The 19,538-nt window shown below is 41.5% G+C and overlaps 1 protein-coding gene across 1 annotated transcript; it reads right to left on the bottom strand.

Moving 5' to 3' along the window:
• Positions 1–7,614: 7,614 nt before the first annotated feature.
• Positions 7,615–11,518, bottom strand: LOC103643737 (LOB domain-containing protein 36). Its single transcript, XM_008666912.3, has 3 exons — positions 11,232–11,518; positions 9,900–11,043; positions 7,615–8,400 (listed from the first exon to the last, which is right to left on the bottom strand). The coding sequence occupies exon 2, from the start codon at positions 10,980–10,982 to the stop codon at positions 10,137–10,139; it is 846 nt and encodes a 281-aa protein (XP_008665134.1). The 5' UTR covers positions 10,983–11,043; positions 11,232–11,518; the 3' UTR covers positions 7,615–8,400; positions 9,900–10,136.
• Between the last annotated feature and the right edge of the window lie 8,020 nt (positions 11,519–19,538).

Below are 19,538 nucleotides of genomic sequence, written 5' to 3' on the forward strand. Positions count from 1 at the left end.
CACTCCTGACAGCCATAACGAAAGATTTGGCCATGACTGAAGCATTGCCACCATACGAAGATACTGTTGCTTCGTAGCTCATCAAAAACTGCTTCGGGTCTGAGTGACCATCGAATATAGGAAGCTGGGGCGGCTTGTAAGACGGAGGCCACGGTGTAGCCTGCAGCTCAGCGGACAGAGGAGAAGCGTCATCAAAAACAAAATTCCCATGATGGAAATTGTCATACCAGTCATCTTCGTTAAGGAAACCCTCCTGATGAAGATCTTGATGTTGAGGCCTTCGGTGCTGCTCATCCTGGACAAGATGACGAACTTCTTCAGAGGCTTCGTCTATCTGCCTCTGCAGTTCAGCTAGCCTGGCCATCTTTTCCTTCTTCCTCTGTACTTGTTGATGAAGCATCTCCATATCTCTGATTTCTTGATCTATCTCGTCCTCTGGTGGTGTTGGACTGATAGCCTTCCTTTTCTGGCTTCGGGCCTCCCGCAAGGAGACTGTCTCCTGATTGTGGTCCAGAGGTTGCAGAGCTGCAGCCCCAGTCGCTGAAGCCTTCTTCGGTGCCATAACGAAGGTTTATGATCGCCGAAGGTGTTCAAAAAACTCAGAGTGGAAGTGAGTTCACCGGAGGTGGGCGCCAATGTTGGGGACTTGTTCTCAAGTGCTATGAGTTAAGAACAAGGCAACATAGAAAATGTTAATCGTTAAGGTCCTTCGTCCGCCGAAGCATTATTTCCCTTAGGATATAATGGTTTACGGACGAAGGTTATGAAGGACGTACCTTCTTAGATTCATTAGATAATGACGAGGAATGAAATATAAAGAATATAAAAGACAACATGGACAATTATATATTATCATTAGGTATAAACAGAAATATCGTTGAATTAAAAGTGTACCTTTAATCAGAATGAAATGAAGGTACAAGCGTGACGCAAAAAGCGAATGCCAAGTCAGCGTGAACAGTACGAGAGTACTGTTCACCTATTTATAGGCGCGGGACACAACCCATACAAAATTACATTCATGCCCTTTACATTTGACAATAATTCTATAGTAATCTGTTGAGGTCTAAATAGCCTTTTCATCTTTAAGTCGGTTCCGCTTTCTGCTGTCACGCCGAAGCTTTCCTGCTTACACCTTCGGCGCTGTATCGACCTTCGTATTATTCTGATCTGCTGTGATGGCGACCTGAGTCTGAAGATACCTGTTCACACATTATACTCCAGAAATACTGTTAAATCCTGTTTTTGAGGACCTTCGGATGCCGAAGGTCCCCAACACTTTGCAAAAATCTTATTCATTTACCTTTGACTATCTTGCAAAATGACTTTGAAAAGGATTTACAAAAGGATTTGCAAAAACAAAACATGTGGTGCAAATGTGGTCAAATATGCTAAAAACAAAGAAACAATCCATGCTCATCATGTAAGTATTTTTATTGGCTCAATTCCAAGCAACCTTTGCACTTACATTATGCAAACTAGTTCAATTATGCACTTTTATATTTGCTTTGGTTTGTGTTGGCATCAATCACCAAAAAGGGGGAGATTGAAAGGGAATTAGGCTTACACCTAGTCCCTAATTAATTTTGGTGGTTGAATTGCCCAACACAAATCTTTGAACTAACTAGTTTGCTCTAGTGTATAAGTTATACAGGTGCCAAAGGTTCACACTTAGCCAATAAAAAGATCAAGTATTGGGTTCAAACAAAGGAGCAAGGGACAACCGAAGGCACCTCTAGTCTGGCGCACCGGACTGTCCGGTGTGCCACCGGACATGTCCAGTGCACCAGAGGACTCCAATTCCAAACTCGTCACCTTCAGGAAATTCCAGAGGCGACTCCACTATAATTCACCGGACTGTCCGGTGTTCACCAGACATGTCCGGTGCTCCAAGGAAGGGTGGCCTCCGGAACTCGCCAGTCTCAGGAATTCAGATCGCCTGCTCCGCTATAATTCACCGGACATGTCCGGTGTACACCGGACTGTCCGGTGTAACGGCGGGGCAACGACTACTTCAGCGCCAACGGCTACCTGCAACGCATTAATGTGCGCGCTGCGCGCGCAGAGGTCAGGCACGCCCATGCTGGCGCACCGGACAATCTACAGTGCATGTCTGGTGCGCCACCGGACATCCAGGCGGGCCCAGAAGACAGAGCTCCAACGGTCGAACCCAACGGCTTTTGGTGACGTGGCTGTCGCACCGGACATGTCCGGTGTGCACCGGACTATCCGGTGCACCATCGAACAGACAGCCTCACCAAACGGCTAGTTTGGTGGTTGGGGCTATAAATACCCCCAACCACCCACCATTCATTGCATCCAAGTTTTCCACTTCTCAACTACTTACAAGAGCTCTAGCATTCAATTCTAGACACACCAAAGAGATCAAATCCTCTCCAAATTCCACACAACGCCCTAGTGATTAGAGAGAGAGAGATTTGCTTGTGTTCTTTCGAGCTCTTGCGCTTGGATTGCTTTCTTCTTTCTTGATTCTTTCTTGGCGATCATACTCACTTGTAATTGAGGCAAGAGACACCAATCTTGTGGTGATCCTTGTGGGAACTTTGTGTTCCAAGTGATTGAGAAGAGAAAGCTCACTCGGTCCGAGGGACCGTTTGAGAGAGGGTAAGGGTTGAAAGAGACCCGGCCTTTGTGGCCTCCTCAACGGGGAGTAGATTTGAGAGAACCGAACCTCGGTAAAACAAATCCGCGTGTCTCACTTCATTATTCGCTTGCGATTTGTTTTGCACCCTCTTTTGCGGACTCTATTATATTTCTAACGCTAACCTGGCTTGTAGTTGTGATTATTTTTGAGAACTTCAGTTTCGCCCTATTCACCCCCCTCTAGGCGACTTTCATGGGGAGCTTGCCATGCTTGGTCCTTAGCGTCTTGAGCGCACTTGTTTGCTAGGGAGAGTAGGTCACCCACATCTTGGACAATGTGGGTGACTAGCTTATCTAGTGTCTTCTTGTCCCACATGCCATAACAGAAGGCAACAATGATGGAGGGCACATATATATATATATATATAGGATGGTGTTCTTGAACTAATAGAAATGTTGCATGAAGGCATACAATGTTTCACTAGGTTGTTTCTAGATGGCTTGGAGATCAGAACCCATGTCACGCTAGGAGTAAGTGCTCTTGAAGTTGGACATTACCTCCCAACAAAGCTCCTCCTAATACCAAACGGAAGCCTCTAGGATATTCATGAGCCAAGTCTAGACAGGGCTAGTAAAGGCCATATGAAAATAGTTTGCCATCACCTCTTCGTTTCCACTAGTGGTAAGGATAGCAGTTGTGCAGATTTGGAAGAAATTAGTGAGATTGATGGACCTATCGTACTTCTCTAGAAGGTGGGGCAAAACTTGAGTGACCACATTATCTAGTGGAGTGCATGAATGAACACCATGCACCTGGTCCCAACAAGATTGACTAGCTGAGCAACCTAGCATTCAAGAGGAAACATTTCTTGAGGGAACAGATTGATAACAACCCTTTCATTGTGATGACATTCAGTTAATGCTCGATAGTAACACACTCATCCTATTGGACACACTATTAGTGTAGATGGTGCCATAAGTCTTGAGGTTGCAGTTGAGGAGGAGCCAGAACCACATGTCATGACTCTAGAGATTAGGACACAACCCTAGGAACCAAGTGCTATCGGGCCACAAATGTTGCATGAGAGCAGGCAAATGACATGTCATGCCTAGTTGTAGGCCTCGTGAAATGAGGTCACATGTCTTGAGATGACCTAGGATCGACCCTAGCCATAACTATGAACTTGATGATGTCTTGCCACCATGGTTCTGCAACTATCGCTCTAGTTTTAGGTGATGGGGCCGTAGAGGAGGGCCTCCACAACATCTAGAGGTCCAACGACGACAACAACGCTATAGCTGAGGCACCTCTATTCCCACCATGATGTCCACTGCAGAGATTAGACACAAAGCTTGGAGGCTGCCTTTGCGAGGCTTTAGAGTGAGGTTGGAGGTAAGGGTGAAAACGGCCGGTAACGGTCGGAAAAAACCTCTCACCGTTTTCACCCGCATAATTTTTTATTCGGTCGGAATCGGTAAACGGGAAAGTCGGAAACAGATAACGGCTTGTAAATTCCGGTATATCGAAAACGGATAAATCCGAGCAAAATAGCTCGAAATTGATTGGGAAACGGTAACTATAATCGGAAAAGCTCACAATAAACAAATCCTAACCACACAGATGTTCATTCACATCCACATACAAGTCTCATTCACAAAAGTACACAAAACACAATCTTGTCCACATATAATTGGTCATACACTCATACATGTCTACTCTTAAATTTTAACACACAACACATAAGTCTTAAAACACGATTGTTCATTCACATTCACATACAAGTCTCAACCACACAAATATACAATACATAGTCAAGACCACACATAAATGATCATACAAGTTCATTGAAGTTTTAACCATATAGTATATAAGTTTTAAACACACGATGCATAAACTAGAAATCATGTGACATGTCGTCTGGATCACTTGATATATCTTCTATGACATCTAAAACCCTAATCTCTAAACCCTAACGGGTATAGTTCTTGCCTCCTTTGTTTTTTTGTGGACCGGGAAAATACGGTTAAAATACGGGAAAATACCGGATTTTGCCTCCTTTGTTTTTTTGTGGACCGGGAAAACACGGTTAAAATACGGGAAAATACCGGATTTTCCCGAGAATTCCGAAAACGGACGGTAAATATGTCACACCGTTTATCGTACCGTTTTCGTAATAACACATCCCGTTTTCGTCCCGTTTTCTGTATATCCCAAAAAATCTGAAAACGGTCGGAAAAATCTGGTAAACGGTACCGAAAATTTACCGAATTTTACCGACCATTTACATCCTTAGTTGGAGGAGTGTCATGCATCGAAGGATGACAGTCTCCCAGCACCCATGAAAGTGTCCGCCATGAGGATCCTATGGTGTTACACGCGCTAGAAGGATCATGGATAGGAGTAGGGTCAGTGAAAGCAACGCCACATGGCCCCACTGAGGGTTCACCAGACTGGACTGACAAAGTGAGTTGTTTGGGCAATGCCGAAATAGAAGGATTAGCTCAAACTGGCCCCAACCCCACCTGAGATAGAGGAGAGCTAGACCGAGTAAGACTGTTGCATCATCGGTAACGCGACACACAGGGAGCATTGCTGAAGTTGGTGTCCGAGGCCATCGCTCCATTGACTGGGTTTGCTTGTGAAGCCATATTGGTGTCGCATAACAAAGCGCACCACACCACTACCTAGTGCACCAAATATCATCCATATATGACACCATGTACCATGGGTACTAGAAAAAAATCAAAGAGAGAGGAGAGCATAGGACTGGGACTGTTGCAATAGAGGTATAGCACAACGGTATACACAGACACACAATACAAAGAGGCCTGGGCCGCTTGATCATAATGTCCTACATCCTTCATATGGTGAATGTTTAGGTGTAAGTGCGGGCATAATTTACGTACTTAGATGATAGCTGAGTTAATGAGTGGGAACAACCCATGAATTCTAGTCGTCTTCTTTGGTGTCTCTAGTCACCAGTCATCCCTCTATGTGTCAGCTGAGATTCAATTATCCCGAGGGCGAGAGCCTGATTCTAGGTACTAGACCTAGTTGTCGGATCAAATTTGTTCATATGTTGCTCTACACCTTTTTATAGCACAAGATATGATAGAGTTACATCCATGCATGGATGACAAACCTCTCCAAACAAAGGTTCAATTACTTATATCTTGTCGTAGTTGTTGTGTCATACGTGGTGCACACCTCTAGTGTGCCATAATATTGAGTGTGACATGCCACAGGAGTGCTCATGCTATTCAATGTAGCATAGTTGATAACAGTTGTAGCCACATGCACTGCATAGTGCTCTGTGCTCGAGGGTACGCATGTGGTCTTAAGCGGCTACAATAACACTTTCTGATTGCAAAATCACTCTTTGCGATAATTGCAAATGACAAGAATCCAATGTCAACCAACCATGCGCCATGTGGCCAGCCTAGTCACAAACACATGTAGTGCTAGGGTCGTCCTGCCTCGAAGACGTCCTGGTATAACCTGAGGTTTCTACATAATGCCCTCGATTTATAGGACCTTAGTACCTAAGGCTATGTCCAAAGAACACTAAATGCGCATGCGCATATTCCACGCCATGGTTGTTGCATGCACTACCGGAATTTGGCTCTTTGCCGAGTGCCAACTATTTTGCCGAGTGTTTTTTTCGAGCACTCGGCAAAGAAGCTCTTTGACGAGTGCCACGCAAAAAAACCCTCGGTAAAAGAAAACACTCGGCGAAGAAAAAACCACCAACATGAAAGTTGTAGGTATTGATGAGTTATGAAACTTTGTAGTTGACAATATTTTGGTTTGAAATCATCTTATCATGCAAAATTATGTTTGGATTTTAAAATTTAAATTTTTCAAACAACCTCGGATAGAAAAACTACCAAAATAAAAGTTGTAGGTCTTGAAATGTAATGAAACTTTGTAATTGATAATTTTTTGATTTGAAATCATCTTATCATTGAAAAATCGTGTGAAGTTTTCAAATTTGAAATTCAAATTTTGTAAACGGTCTCAGATGTAGAAACTATCAAAATAGAACTTGTAGATCTCGTAAAGTTACGCAACTTTATAGTTGATCACATTTTCAAATAAATTAATTTAGTGCCTTAAATAATCAAATTACTCTTGGTTTGTTATAGTACATGAGGAATGAAAACGTAATATAGACATAATGGATGTAGTAGTGTAGTGGTAGAGGAGGGTATGCGAGAGAGAGGTACGAGTTCGAATCTTACCATTCATAAAATATGTAAATTTGATTCAAAATAATAATGAAAAACTGTGCGAGTTCGAATCTCACCATTCACAAAACATGTAAATTTGATTCAAAATAATAGTGAAAAATGATAGGACGATGAGTATGATAATGAGTAGTGGTTGGAGAGTTGTTCCTATAATTTTTTAAAAATGTTTTGCTGTTTTCTGTTTTTTTCGATTCTTAATTTGCCGAATGTTTTTTGACACTCGACAAAGTCTTTAACGAGTGTCCGAAAATACTCGGCAAAGAACACGATTCCGGTAGTGATGTTAAATAAAAAATCAAATGTTTCCAGTAGCATGTGCATGTGCATCGGATGCACATCGTCTATTGCAGAGAAGAGAGAGAGCATGGATTGGATATACACGATTGCGCGATGACATCCGTGACCTACTGGAAGCGTAAATAGTGTGTTGTTGTCGCGAAAATGCACATGTGCTAAGATGCGCATGTTATTGGACATAGGCTAACCAGTACGCGGGGCTTGCATTGGCCTCTGGAGCACAAGGTCCTAGGATGACTGACTAATACCATGCATGCTACGCTAGCTATTGTGAATCTGTCTTCTACTGATGAATTCTTAGACCGTTTTGCCACCATGCGAGAGTATGCATTTTCCTGAACATGAGATTATTGCCAAACTCCTGGAGTTACCGGCGTGACACACTTGAAACAAAAAACAAGAACGAGGACTAGAAATAACAGTCAAAGATATACACAATTGTCGCTGCTTTTCTCATAATCCTTCTAAAGAAATAACACACATTTAACTTATTTAAACTGATACATATTGACGGGACTATATGGTAGGGCTCATTTTTAGAATGTCGAAGTGAGCCTGGTGGCCCTACCATAGTCATGAAGGCTACCGGATATATAATAATAATTCAGACAAAACAACATTGACTTTACAAATTAAAACGATGACTAACTAGCTCTTGCCTCCATCCATTTATGTTCAAATAAATGAAAGGATTCTATTTCTTTATACACACAATGCAAGACGACAGAAAGAATTTACCAATGAGAAACAGAAAAGGAGGGGAAAAGATGAAAGAATAATAATAAAATTAAGCGGTGAAAAAAAAACATATGTTCAACACCAAATGCACAAGTGAACTAAGATACTCCCTCCGTTCTTTTTTATGTCATGTTTTAGTTTAAAAATAAACTAATGGCCAACAAATATTCGAGAACGGAGTCAGTATATTATATGAGTTGCTTATCATGTTCGTGTTGATTTCTTTATTCATGCCTGCTGCTGCTCCCTCCTGCAAATTGCAAGCTACTTGCATGCATCTTGTTTCCTATCTTACTTCACCATTTACTGCTCCCCTCCTGCGCTGAAGCACACCATGCATGCTTCTCTCTGCTGTTTCTGTCTACCTCCACCTTCCCACCATTAATTTCTCTGTGTTACACTGATCCATATGATGAGTATCTGTCCCCAGGCCATTTCCTACCACTCTTTCTGTCCAGCATTTATTTGGCTCTAACTCTTGAGGAAGAAAGGCAACTGATCATGTGGAACCTGACATGGCATAATTCCAGGTGAATGATATGTCAGCGAGTGAAATTGAATGGGTGATAAACAGTGTTTCACACATCATGTTCAGATCTCAAAGAGTCACATACATGCTTGTACAGATTAAGTGGTAACCTAGAAAGGTCATTGTGCGTGATCTAGACTCTAGAGATTAAAAATGTAAGAGTTGGTTACTTGTGTCTCCTAATCATGCATCAAACTGATGTGTCTTTCAAGTCTTGCTTAGTGAAAAAACAAAAAGAAAAATCTTGCTTAGTAAATGTAACTAGCACTCCGGCCTATCAATATCTGTTTAAGCAATAACCAAGAGATATCATTACTGAACAACTAGGTAGATTCATTATTGCGCCTTTAATTTAATTTCAGGGGTCAATCATAAAAAAAACTCAGACTTGCTCCCGACGAAGGCATTGCTTTTAATGTAGAAAAGAATCAACCTTCCTAGCCAAGAAAATTCCTAAACCCTACTTTGCTAGAAAGGGGATTTTTTTAACCAGCCTAGATTTGCTCTCACAGAAAATCAAACATAGGACATGGAGATGCTTTTAAAGCACGATAGTCATGGTCATCCTAGAAGGCGAGGATCCAATTTTAGGGATCACTATAAACCCACTGCGATGTTTACCTTTTCTCAGCGCTTCAAAGCATGCAATCCTTTTTAATTAATCTATTTTCTACCGCAGGAACACACTTTACAAAGAGCTGAAAAAATACGGACAACCGAGTTTTAGCAAAGCAAAATGTATTTTAGATCGTGCACATTTTAAACATGGTGGCTGCCATGCTTACTGTATCTAGCTGCCCATGTCTAGCTAGTATTTCTTGCAATCAAGTGAAATGCTGGCTTGGTCATTTGGCTAGCTAAGGACTAACATACTTAACATGTATTAACTTGTTCTGATTCACAAGGAAAAAAATATGGAAAATGAACTCAAGCAATCGGTTTCCATCTGCAAGGACCCATATATATTAGCTAGTATACTTATTCATTAACATGCCAGATGTGGAAACCCATATATATTAGCTAGCATACTTATTCGTTAACATGCCGGATAGTCATTTCATGAAAAGCCAGGCCACACGAGACTCTACTACTATATATATGGGTGAGCAACAATAGTATTCACCAAACTCAAAGATGATAGAAGCTGCTAATACAAAATGGTAGAAGCTGCTAATAAAGTTATTAATTAACACAGCGAATGTTTTTCTTGCTACTCCTCAGTTCTAAATTTTACTGTGAATCTATGTATTATGTCTAGATACTGGGTAAAACTATATATTTAGAAAAGCTGGAATAAATTACAATTTAGAATGAGAGAGTGTTTTCAATAAGCGGATTAGCATGATTAAGTAATTAATTTTTATGCACAAGCAATAATTTCAGAGATCGAGAAAAGTCAAAACAGCAAACAGAGAAAGCCACTGTAGTCAATATATTCGGAAGGGAAGGGTACATCTATTTGTGGTAAAGAGAAGAATACCTTGATAAGAATCCAGCTATAGTCTGGCTTCGGGAGGGAAATAATTGGAATTTTGCCACTTGAAACGTGCATGGATTCTAGACCGAGACGATGCCAAGACGTACGCCGGCCATATGATGAAGACGACGGAAGGGGAAAAAGATTCATTACGAACACCAAACACAAGAAAGCAAAAGGCTAAAGCAAGCTCGAATGAGAGGCAAGCGTGCAGCGCGCCGTCAGACGAGACGACTCAGATCAGGCCGGCGGCACGACACCACCGCCACCGCTGCCCTCGTCGCTGCCATCCGTATTGTGCTGCTGCGACACCTCGGGGTGAGACTGGCCCGAGGACGACGACGGCGGGGACTGCTCCATCTGGTACGTGAGCGCCACGGCGGTCTGCGCCTGCGAAGGGGGCGGCTGCTGCTGGAAGAGGAAGCCGCCCTCGTACGGCAGCGCGTCGGGCGGCACAACGGCGACCGTGGGGCCGCCGCTGGGCACGGCGTGCGCGTATACCGCGGCCTGCCGCATCATGAGATCCTGCTCTCGCGCGACCTCCACGGCCACAGCGAGCTGCTGCTGCACCTCGGCAGCCGCTGCCATCTGCTGCTGGTGGTGGAGGTGCTGGTGCACCATGATCTGTTGCTGCTGGTGGTGCGGGTGACCGTGCTGCGGCCCGACGCCGACGGCGAGAGGCACGGCGCCTGCCGCGTACTGATGGTGGTGGTACTGCGGCGTGGCGACGTAAGGCGCAAAGGCCGCGGTCCCAATGTAAGCCGCCAGCTCCTTGCGCGCGTTGGCGATCTCGTCGCGGACCCGTTTGATCTTCATCTGCAGCACGGAGATGTAGGCCACGCAGCCATAGACGGGGTCGCGGATGCGCGCGTCGGCCTCGTACGCCAGGGAGTTTACGGCGTCCTCCCGCTGCAGCTGGTCCAGGTCGTTGAGGAGCTTCGAGACGTTGCTGGCGCCGAAGACGCGGTGCACGCTCGCGAACTTGCCCGGATTGTCGGGCGGGAAGTAGGGCGCGAACACGCATCCCTGCGTGCACTTGCGGCGCAGCAGCTTACACGCGGCACAGGGCGAGTTAGACGAAGACATCCTGCTGCCTCGCCGCGAGCGGGCTCCTGCTTTCTCTTTCTCCTTCTCCTTCTCCTGTGCGCTGATGACATACAGATACGTAGGAATGAGCACTGGGGTGATCGAGATCCGATTCCCTGTATCGGATCAGCCAACATGCGGCGCAGCATGCCGTGTGGATCCAGGAATTAAAGAGAGAGAGAGGAAGATTTGGAGGGATTGTTCCGCGGAACTTGTTAGCTAGGGCACGCACACGCGCGTGGTTCTTACCGAGCTAGGGGCGACGAAGAAATAGATCACTTCATGGCCGGAGGGATCTCCATTCCACGATGCGCGCGCGGCAGTGTAGGAGGGGACAGGGGCGGCGAGGCCGAGGAGAGAGAGGGAGGGAGAGAGATATGCGTGATCTGGAATTCTGGACGGAGTCGTCGTCCGTTGGTTGGGGTCTGGGGAGGGCGGTCCAGAGCGCTCCAGGAGTTGGGGTCGTTCGTAAATAATCGTGGCCTCGTGGGGAAGCCTGTTTCCTCCACTGGACGTGGGCCTGGGGTGGTTGAGGTTACGTTCCAAATGCTGGTCGTACAACAAGTTTATAGGCCGGCAACTCAACTGAAATGATCGTACGTGGAAGTTGAATAACAGCAGCCCGGTGAATAAACAACACTACTTATGATATCACTACTAAAAAACGATCTTGACAAGCATCCACTTTTTTTTACATACGGCACTTACACTACTGCATAATGTAAAATCTATACTAGTACTATAGCTGGTTTCCAACCGATACCTTGCATCCGGGACTAAACACTACCGGAATTTGGCTCTTTGCCGAGTGTCATATTCTTTGCCGAGTGTTTTATTTCGGGCACTCGGCAAAGAGCTCTTTGCCGAGTGTCACACAAAAAACCCTCGGTAAAAGAAAACACTCGGCGAAGAAGCTCTTTGCCGAGTGTTTTATTTTTGACACTCGGCAAAGAGTTTCTTTGCCGAGTGTCTTTTTTTGACACTCGGCAAAGGGCTCTTTGCCGAGTGTCACAAATACAACACTCGGCAAAGAGCTCTTTGCCGAGTGTTTTTTTCTCCAACACTAGGCAAAGACAATTTAAAAATCACATTTTAAAGTAGTAAATTAATTCAAATGAAAAAGTTTTCAACTACAAATTTGTATAACTCATCATGATGTACAATTTATATATTGAACATTTCTTCATATGACAAAATAAAAATAAATTTGTTCACAAAACCTATATCTCTCTCGTAGTTTATGAAACTACGAGAGAGAGACTTATAGAATTTGTGCATATTGTTAGAACCATCATCTGAGATAAACAAATTACCAAACAACCAAAATAAACTTTGTAGATCTTGAGAAGTTATAGAAGTTTATAGTTGACAACTTTTTCATTTGAAGTCATATTATCAACGAAAACTATGTCTGAATTTTAAAAATTTAAAATTTGAATTTTGAAAACGACTTCGAAAGGAAAAACCACCAACATGAAAGTTGTAGGTATTGAAGAGTTATGAAACTTTGTAGTTGACAATGTTTTAGTTTGAAATCATCTTGTTATGCAAAACTATGTTTGAATTTTGAAATTTGAATTTTTCAAACTGTCTCGGATGGAAAAACCACCAAAATAAAAGTTGTAGGTCTTGAAATGTAATGAAACTTTGTAGTTGACAATTTTTTGATTTGAAATCATCTTATCATTGAAAATTTCGTGTGAAGTTTTTAAATTTAAAATTCAAATTTTATAAATGGTCTCGGATGTAGAAACTATTAAAATAAAACTTTTAGATCTCAAAAAGTTATGCAACTTTATAGTTGGTCACATTTTCAAATGAACTCATTTAGTGCCTTAAATAATCAAATTACTCTCGATTTGTTATAGTACATGAGGAATGAAAACGTAGTATAAACATAATTGGTGTAGTAGTGTAGTGGTATAGGAGGGTATGCGCGAGAGAGAGGTCGCGAGTTCGGTCGCGAGTTCGAATCTCACCATTTACAAAACATATAAGTTTGATTCAAAATAATAGTGAAAAATGATAGGGCAACAGGTAAGATAGTAGGGTAGGGTTGGAGAGTTGTTCCTAGAATTTAAAAAATGTTTTGCTGTTTTTTTTAATTTTTTCGATTCTTAATTTGCCGAGTGCTTTTCTTTGCCGAGTGCTTTTTGACACTCGACAAAGTCTTTGCCGAGTGTCCGAAAAAAAGCACTCGGCAAAGAACCCGTTGCCGATGAAATCTTTGCCGAGTGTTCTTTGCCGAGTGTTACACTCGGCAAAGCCTTTGCCGAGTGTAAAATAGTCTTTGCCGAGTGTCTTAGACACTCGGCAAAGAACGCGATTCCGGTAGTGAAAGGTCTCAATTTTTAGTCCCGGTCGTATGAAGCGGTACTAAATAAAGAACTTTAGTACGAGTTCTTCACTTAAACCGATACTAAGGGCCCCTTTGGCAGGGCTCTGGCTTCTCCAAAAACAGCTTTGGCTCTGGCTCACGAGATCAAGCCACTTCTTTAGATGAGCCAAAGCCATTCTGAAAAATCATTTGGCAAAACGGCTTATAGATTGTTTTTCAGAAAGACCCTTGTATAGTTTGGACTGGTGGGAGGGCTATTGTGCGTGGCTAGGGATTGAGGGCAGGACCAAAAAAAATAATTTGGACTGGTGGGAGGGCTATTGTGCAAAAATAACGTGAGCTGAAGCCGGGTGAGACACTTTTTTGGCTCATGCCCTCTAGTTTATTTTGGAAAAGCACTTCACTGGTGAAGCCATTTGAAAAAGAGGTGTTTGGCACAAGTTTTACATGAGCCAGAGCCGAAGCTAAAAAATAAGCCCTACCAAAGGGCCCTAAACACGTAACCTTTAGCATCGGTTCATGCCAAAAATTGGTACTGAAGTCCTCTCTTTAATACTCGTTTTAGGAAAAAAAATCGATACTAAAGACAATTTTTAGAATCGGTTCTGGGACTGAACCAGTACTACAAGTTGATCCATGATCATATTCATATGTATATATGTATGAGTGCAGAGAACCAAAATAGATATGTATATATTTATCAATCTAAGGAACCAAACAAATATCACAGAGTAGATAACACACATACAATATAAAACGAACATAGTTCATAACAGTCATCACTTCATAGTTTACAACTTAGAGCTCATAATCACATCATATTTTACAACTCACTACTTTGTTCATAACATTCAACATACTAACACAACATCATTCGGATAATAATCAACATAATAAAAAATATAGACTTTTGCTTCATCGTCTTCTAATGTCATGAGTATCTCACGATTTTCCCAATCTCCTTTCAGTAATTTGAGACCAAGATGAAGTACATTACCTCATAAATGACACCTCATAAGTTTTTAGTACACTTCTCCATATTCATTGTACCATTGAAAATACCATTTACTATTTGTTTGTCTTCTTGTAGCAGCCTAGAAAATTATTGACCAATGCTTGAATTCATCTAGCAACTAGTACATGCGTGCAATTTCTTCAACCTCTATATGGATGATGGAGCAGTAGAAGCAGTCAGGATGAGTTCAGTTCGAGACGATGGGGAGCTTGACATAATCCAATACAGATAGCCATGTATTCACATCCTCCCTAAGTAGTTTGGTTACTTCCAACATTACAAAACGTTAATTGTAAAAGGTCCAAAGGTGAAAATAAGTTTAAGATTATAATATGGACTCCTCTACTACCTTATGATCTTTGACCATGTTTTCCATTTCTGCAACATGTTCTCTCATTTGATCTATACCTAGTTCTTTTGCAAAGTCAAGATATTCTAACCATTTTAGTATATTAATAGAAGTAGCTCACCACATACGGTTCGACTGCTCGATGCACAAACTTGTAATTATTGTAGCAACAAATACAAATATTTCTCTGGAGTTTCATTATTTCATTGTACATATGAAAATAAACTTACATCATATAGGAGTTTTCCAAAAATATGTATGTAATATTGTTGTATAAAACATAAAAGCATTATTAAACCTTGCAGAGGAGCTTCCACACGATTCCAACTGCATATTTGATTGAATTGTTCAAGTCATCTAAAAAGAACAACATTTAAAGCAAAAACTCGAGTCAAATTGATGTAACATTAGGGATTACCAGATCCCAATGCACGATGATTGACACGGTCGTTGGTGAGGAGTGACAACATCAGTGGCTTGGGGGTAGGTGCGCGTGGCCAATGTCAGACAACTGAGTTCGGCGACTATGTGAGGATCAGCATTGAGGCATGCAACCTATGGTGGAGCAAGAACCCGAAGAAACACATTATATTTAGCGTTGAGACACACACCTTGTAAGTATACGATTAAAAGATTAAAATTAATGAGACATTTTTTGTTGAAACTTATCTAAAATAAAGCAAATATTTGACTAAATATTGTGTGCAAAACATATCCAAAATAAATAAAATATATAATGTTAATTTGGACTAAACATTTCCTTACTAAATCCTTAATCCATAAAAGTTAAACCCTAAACATTTGACTAAACATTTCCCTACTAAATCCTTAATCCATAAACGTAACACTCTAAAATTCTATTATGAGGTTTAGGGAAATTCTTCCAAAAGTTTTGGATTAAAATATATTTTTATAAAAAACTCTGAAATAGATAAATGGTATTAGTATTTTTTAGTAATCTAAAAGTTATACTTAAAGCATTTAAATTGGAAATGTTATTTGAAACTTCAAAAGAAATAAAATATGGTCATCTTTAATTGGTAATTGATGAAATATGCGTTTAGAAACCTTCTATAAAGAAGATTTAAAATAAAATTAATTCTTAATAAAAGTTAGACAATATTAGCTCTTAAATTAAATAAGTAATAAATACCTAATTTTTAAATGAACTTTTAACTAGACTCCACATTCAAATTGAAATTTTATTAAGATGAATGACGTTTGTGTATTGCATATTTAAAACAATAGGCCCAAATAAATAGTTAAAATAATTAATACCTTGCATTCATGTTGAGTCCTTTTTGTTTGTGCATTTGTATTTAAGTTTGATTTTGAAAACCAAATTGGGATTGAAATATGAAAACTGAAATTAGGGGGTGTTTGGTTACACCCCGCTAAAATTTAGCCCCTGTCCCATCGAATGTTTGAACCTCCGTTCCGGGTATTAAGGCCCTGTTTGGGAGAGCTTCACTTCAAAAATTTCAATTTCGTTTGAACTTCTTCAACCCAAACAGGTCCAGCTCCACGAGCTTTAGTTTTAAAAAAAATCGAAACTAGAGACCCGTTTCATGAAATTCATGAAGCTCCCTAGAGGGTACTTCAAAAACATTGTTTTTATATCTCCTCATGAAGCTGTACAAAAATTACCCACCATGCCACTGGTTACGCAACATACAACTTTCGTCCTCTCTGGCGACAACCCACTAATCATCAAGGGTAATCAAGGAAACTCACACAAATCAATTGTACTATAGAAGTTGGAGTCCATATACAAACCAAACGCTCCTGGAACTCACCTTAACAATTTGCTGGAGCTGTTTTATAGTGAAACTGGAAAACCAAAGCTAAAGTTTTTGAAGCAAAGCTCTCTCAAACAGGCCCTAAATGTAGTCGGATTATAAAACTAATTTGTCAGCCGAAGATTAAAAGACGAGACGAATCTAGTTTAGTTGGTTGGGTCTATATTTCATACTCCTATTTAAAAGTCAAACGCTTGATGTGACCCGGACTAAACTTTAGCAGGAGCAACCAAACACCCCCTTAGAAGTAAAAATAGAAATAATAAAAAATGGGCAAACAAGCTCACCGGCCGGCCCATCAAGAACTGCTACCGCAGCACATTCGACTTCACGTCTCCTCTCCTATTGATTTTATTTTTTCCCTTGCCGCATGTGATGTCAGCATGACCCCTATGATGACATCAGGCCATCAGCCAACGAAAACCAGCTTCACGCCTCCACTGCTCCACACGATCGTGTTGTTCCCAGTCGATGATAGGTGGGCCCAATATGACGTACTCATCTTCTAGATCGGGTGGGACCATGATGACAGAAGCGTCTTTAATTTGTTGAGTTTAGCTCAAAGCCGTCTTCTAGGACCTACCTGGACTTTGTTTCGTTGGGTGGTTGCGCCTGTGCAGCCTGGATTTCCTGTGCCCTCTTGCACACTCTAGGTCAGTTGTATCCCTAGCCATGAGTCCAACCCAAGCATGCCGATATGATCGAAACGAACACTGCACCCTGTTTTCGGAGAAATCGCAACGAACTCCGCACAACTAAAATAGAACCTAGTACCAGACTCACTTTTATATATATATATATATATATATATATATATATATATATATATATATATATATATATATATAGTATTTAGAGCCCTGGGCTCCTAATAACTAAATGAAGCCCTCGCCAACCTAGTAAGTCTGGTTCGACCCAACCCAATCGAGCATCTAATCATATTGACCAAAACCGCCTCCGTGCCCCTGAAATTTCGCTCCAATCTGACCAAACTTCACATCTTCACCCGGCGTGCCCCATAGCCGAGATCCATGGTGGTGATCTCATTCGTCCCCGTGCTAATCTCGGAACATGGGACCCAGCCCAACGGGGACGGCGATGCGGTGGCGAGTGGAGAGGTCGAGGGGGTCCGCGAGCAGGCCGCTGATGCTGCTGCTGGGGTGGACAAGAGCCGGAAGGGGTAGAACGACACCGTCGAGGAGGACAAGGACGGCGGCGGCGATGACTACGACGTCGTGCCGAAGGCCCACACCAGATCCGGCACCGGCGGCGGTCGGTGCTTCTGCTTTGTCCTGTCCACCCCGTTTCAATTCTCCACTCCTCGCGATGTTGCCGATCTCTTCTCGTCTTTCGCCTCGTTTCATATTATTAAGGCAGAACGAAATAAAGGTAACCAACCTTTATGCTTGAGTATCTCCTTTTTCCAGAGAATAACCCCCTTGCTCTCTGCGGCGAAAGAGGAAAGGAGAAAAAGGTACGCCTCCGATTCGAATTTGATGCAGTCGGATGATGTTCAGCGTTCGTCTAGAAATATCTATAAGAATAAAATAATATACCTTGAAAAATAACCCCTATTGTGAACTGAACCTGGTGCCTAAATGTAGGACGTCTAAATGAAGTTGGTGAGGATTTATGCAATCAAGAAGATCAGATACACTGGATAAAAGTAAAAGTCAATACAATATCTGAATATCTGTCTAAAATGGAGCATCAAAATAGCAGTGAACAAGTTTTCTTTGTACTAGCCTAGCGTGGAACATAAGTTTATCTAAGGATTTATTATGTTCTTTGGTGGGAAGTATCCTGTTAAGGTCTCACCTAAGGTGTCCTTGACTGATGCGTCAGGTTTCTGAGTTCCATTCCACACAACCTCTTGTTGTTCAAATACTTTTGACTCAAAGTATTCAAGCCAAGCAGCCGCATCCTGCATTCAGAAAAGGCTAAAAGGTTATCAATGCCCCATGAGTCTCTGTCTAAGCAAATCTGGGTGCCTGGTTGTAGACTTGTAAAGCCATAACCCTTATTGTAAACTGAACCTTGTGCCTAAATATATATTGAGAGTAAAACAAATGTAATAATGTGTTGTATACATTCTGTACGACCTCATATTTTGTGTTTATATATATTAGTTTTAGTTTCCCTTCTTAAATAAAACTTTTTTAAAAATATAAGTTTTATGCCGGCTTACTTGTTGCTTTCTGCAAATGTTCCTAATCTACACAGGTTTACACGTTGAATGAACATCAAGGATACTTGTTATGTGGCCCAGGAAATAATGGTGGTGATGGTCTGGTAGCGCCTATCATTCTAAATATTCTATGTTGGGGGGGAAATTGTAAGCTTTACACAGTTGTAATGATATGTGTTACTTCAAATTATTATTTTTAAAATATTTTGATTGTACTTTGTTTGTGATGAACATGTAGCTTCTGAGCCTTTGCCAGAAAAAAAAAAACTACCAAATGTGCAATCTAGTATTATTATTCCTTGCTATTTTTTCACTAGTAATGTTCCTATTTTGTTTAAAAATGGATGGTGACTGAATTTATTTTGACTTTTTCATTCAATTAGGCATGCCTTTGCAACTTTGTCCTTCATTGCTGAGACTTTTTCTCTTCCTATATGTTGGGATGCATGCCCTCGATATCGAGAAGTGGGTGTTTACCATGACATATCATATATATAAACATGTGCTTTTCACATGTAGTCCAGTACCTAACTTTAGTACATAACTTTCTGTTTGCAAAGACTGGAATTTATTTATTCCTGTTTTCAGCCCAAGCAAATCCATTGACATAAACTCGATTTTGCTAGGGTTGGTTCTAGTGGGGCGAGCTGCATTTGTTTTCCTAGTGTTGTTTTATGTATTAGGAAATCCTCCATAGACCTCTGTATTAGGAAATCCTCCATGGCCCTTTATATTTGTTTACCCAGGAAGTCCTCAATGGCCCTCTGTTAGTTTGTTAGATGATCGAGTTAAGCAATGTTTAGGAACATTTGTTTGTTTGCATAGTCTGAAACTGAAGTGAACTTAGGTAAGCAAGGGATTCAGTGT

This window comes from Zea mays, chromosome 1 (genome assembly GCF_902167145.1).
Source record: "Zea mays cultivar B73 chromosome 1, Zm-B73-REFERENCE-NAM-5.0, whole genome shotgun sequence".
In the NCBI taxonomy this organism is placed as follows: Eukaryota; Viridiplantae; Streptophyta; class Magnoliopsida; order Poales; family Poaceae; genus Zea; species Zea mays.

Excerpts from the sequence above, each read along its gene's own strand:
- LOC103643737 (XM_008666912.3), bottom strand. The coding sequence starts at position 10,982 with ATGTCTTCGTCTAACTCGCCCTGTGCCGCGTGTAAGCTGCTGCGCCGC.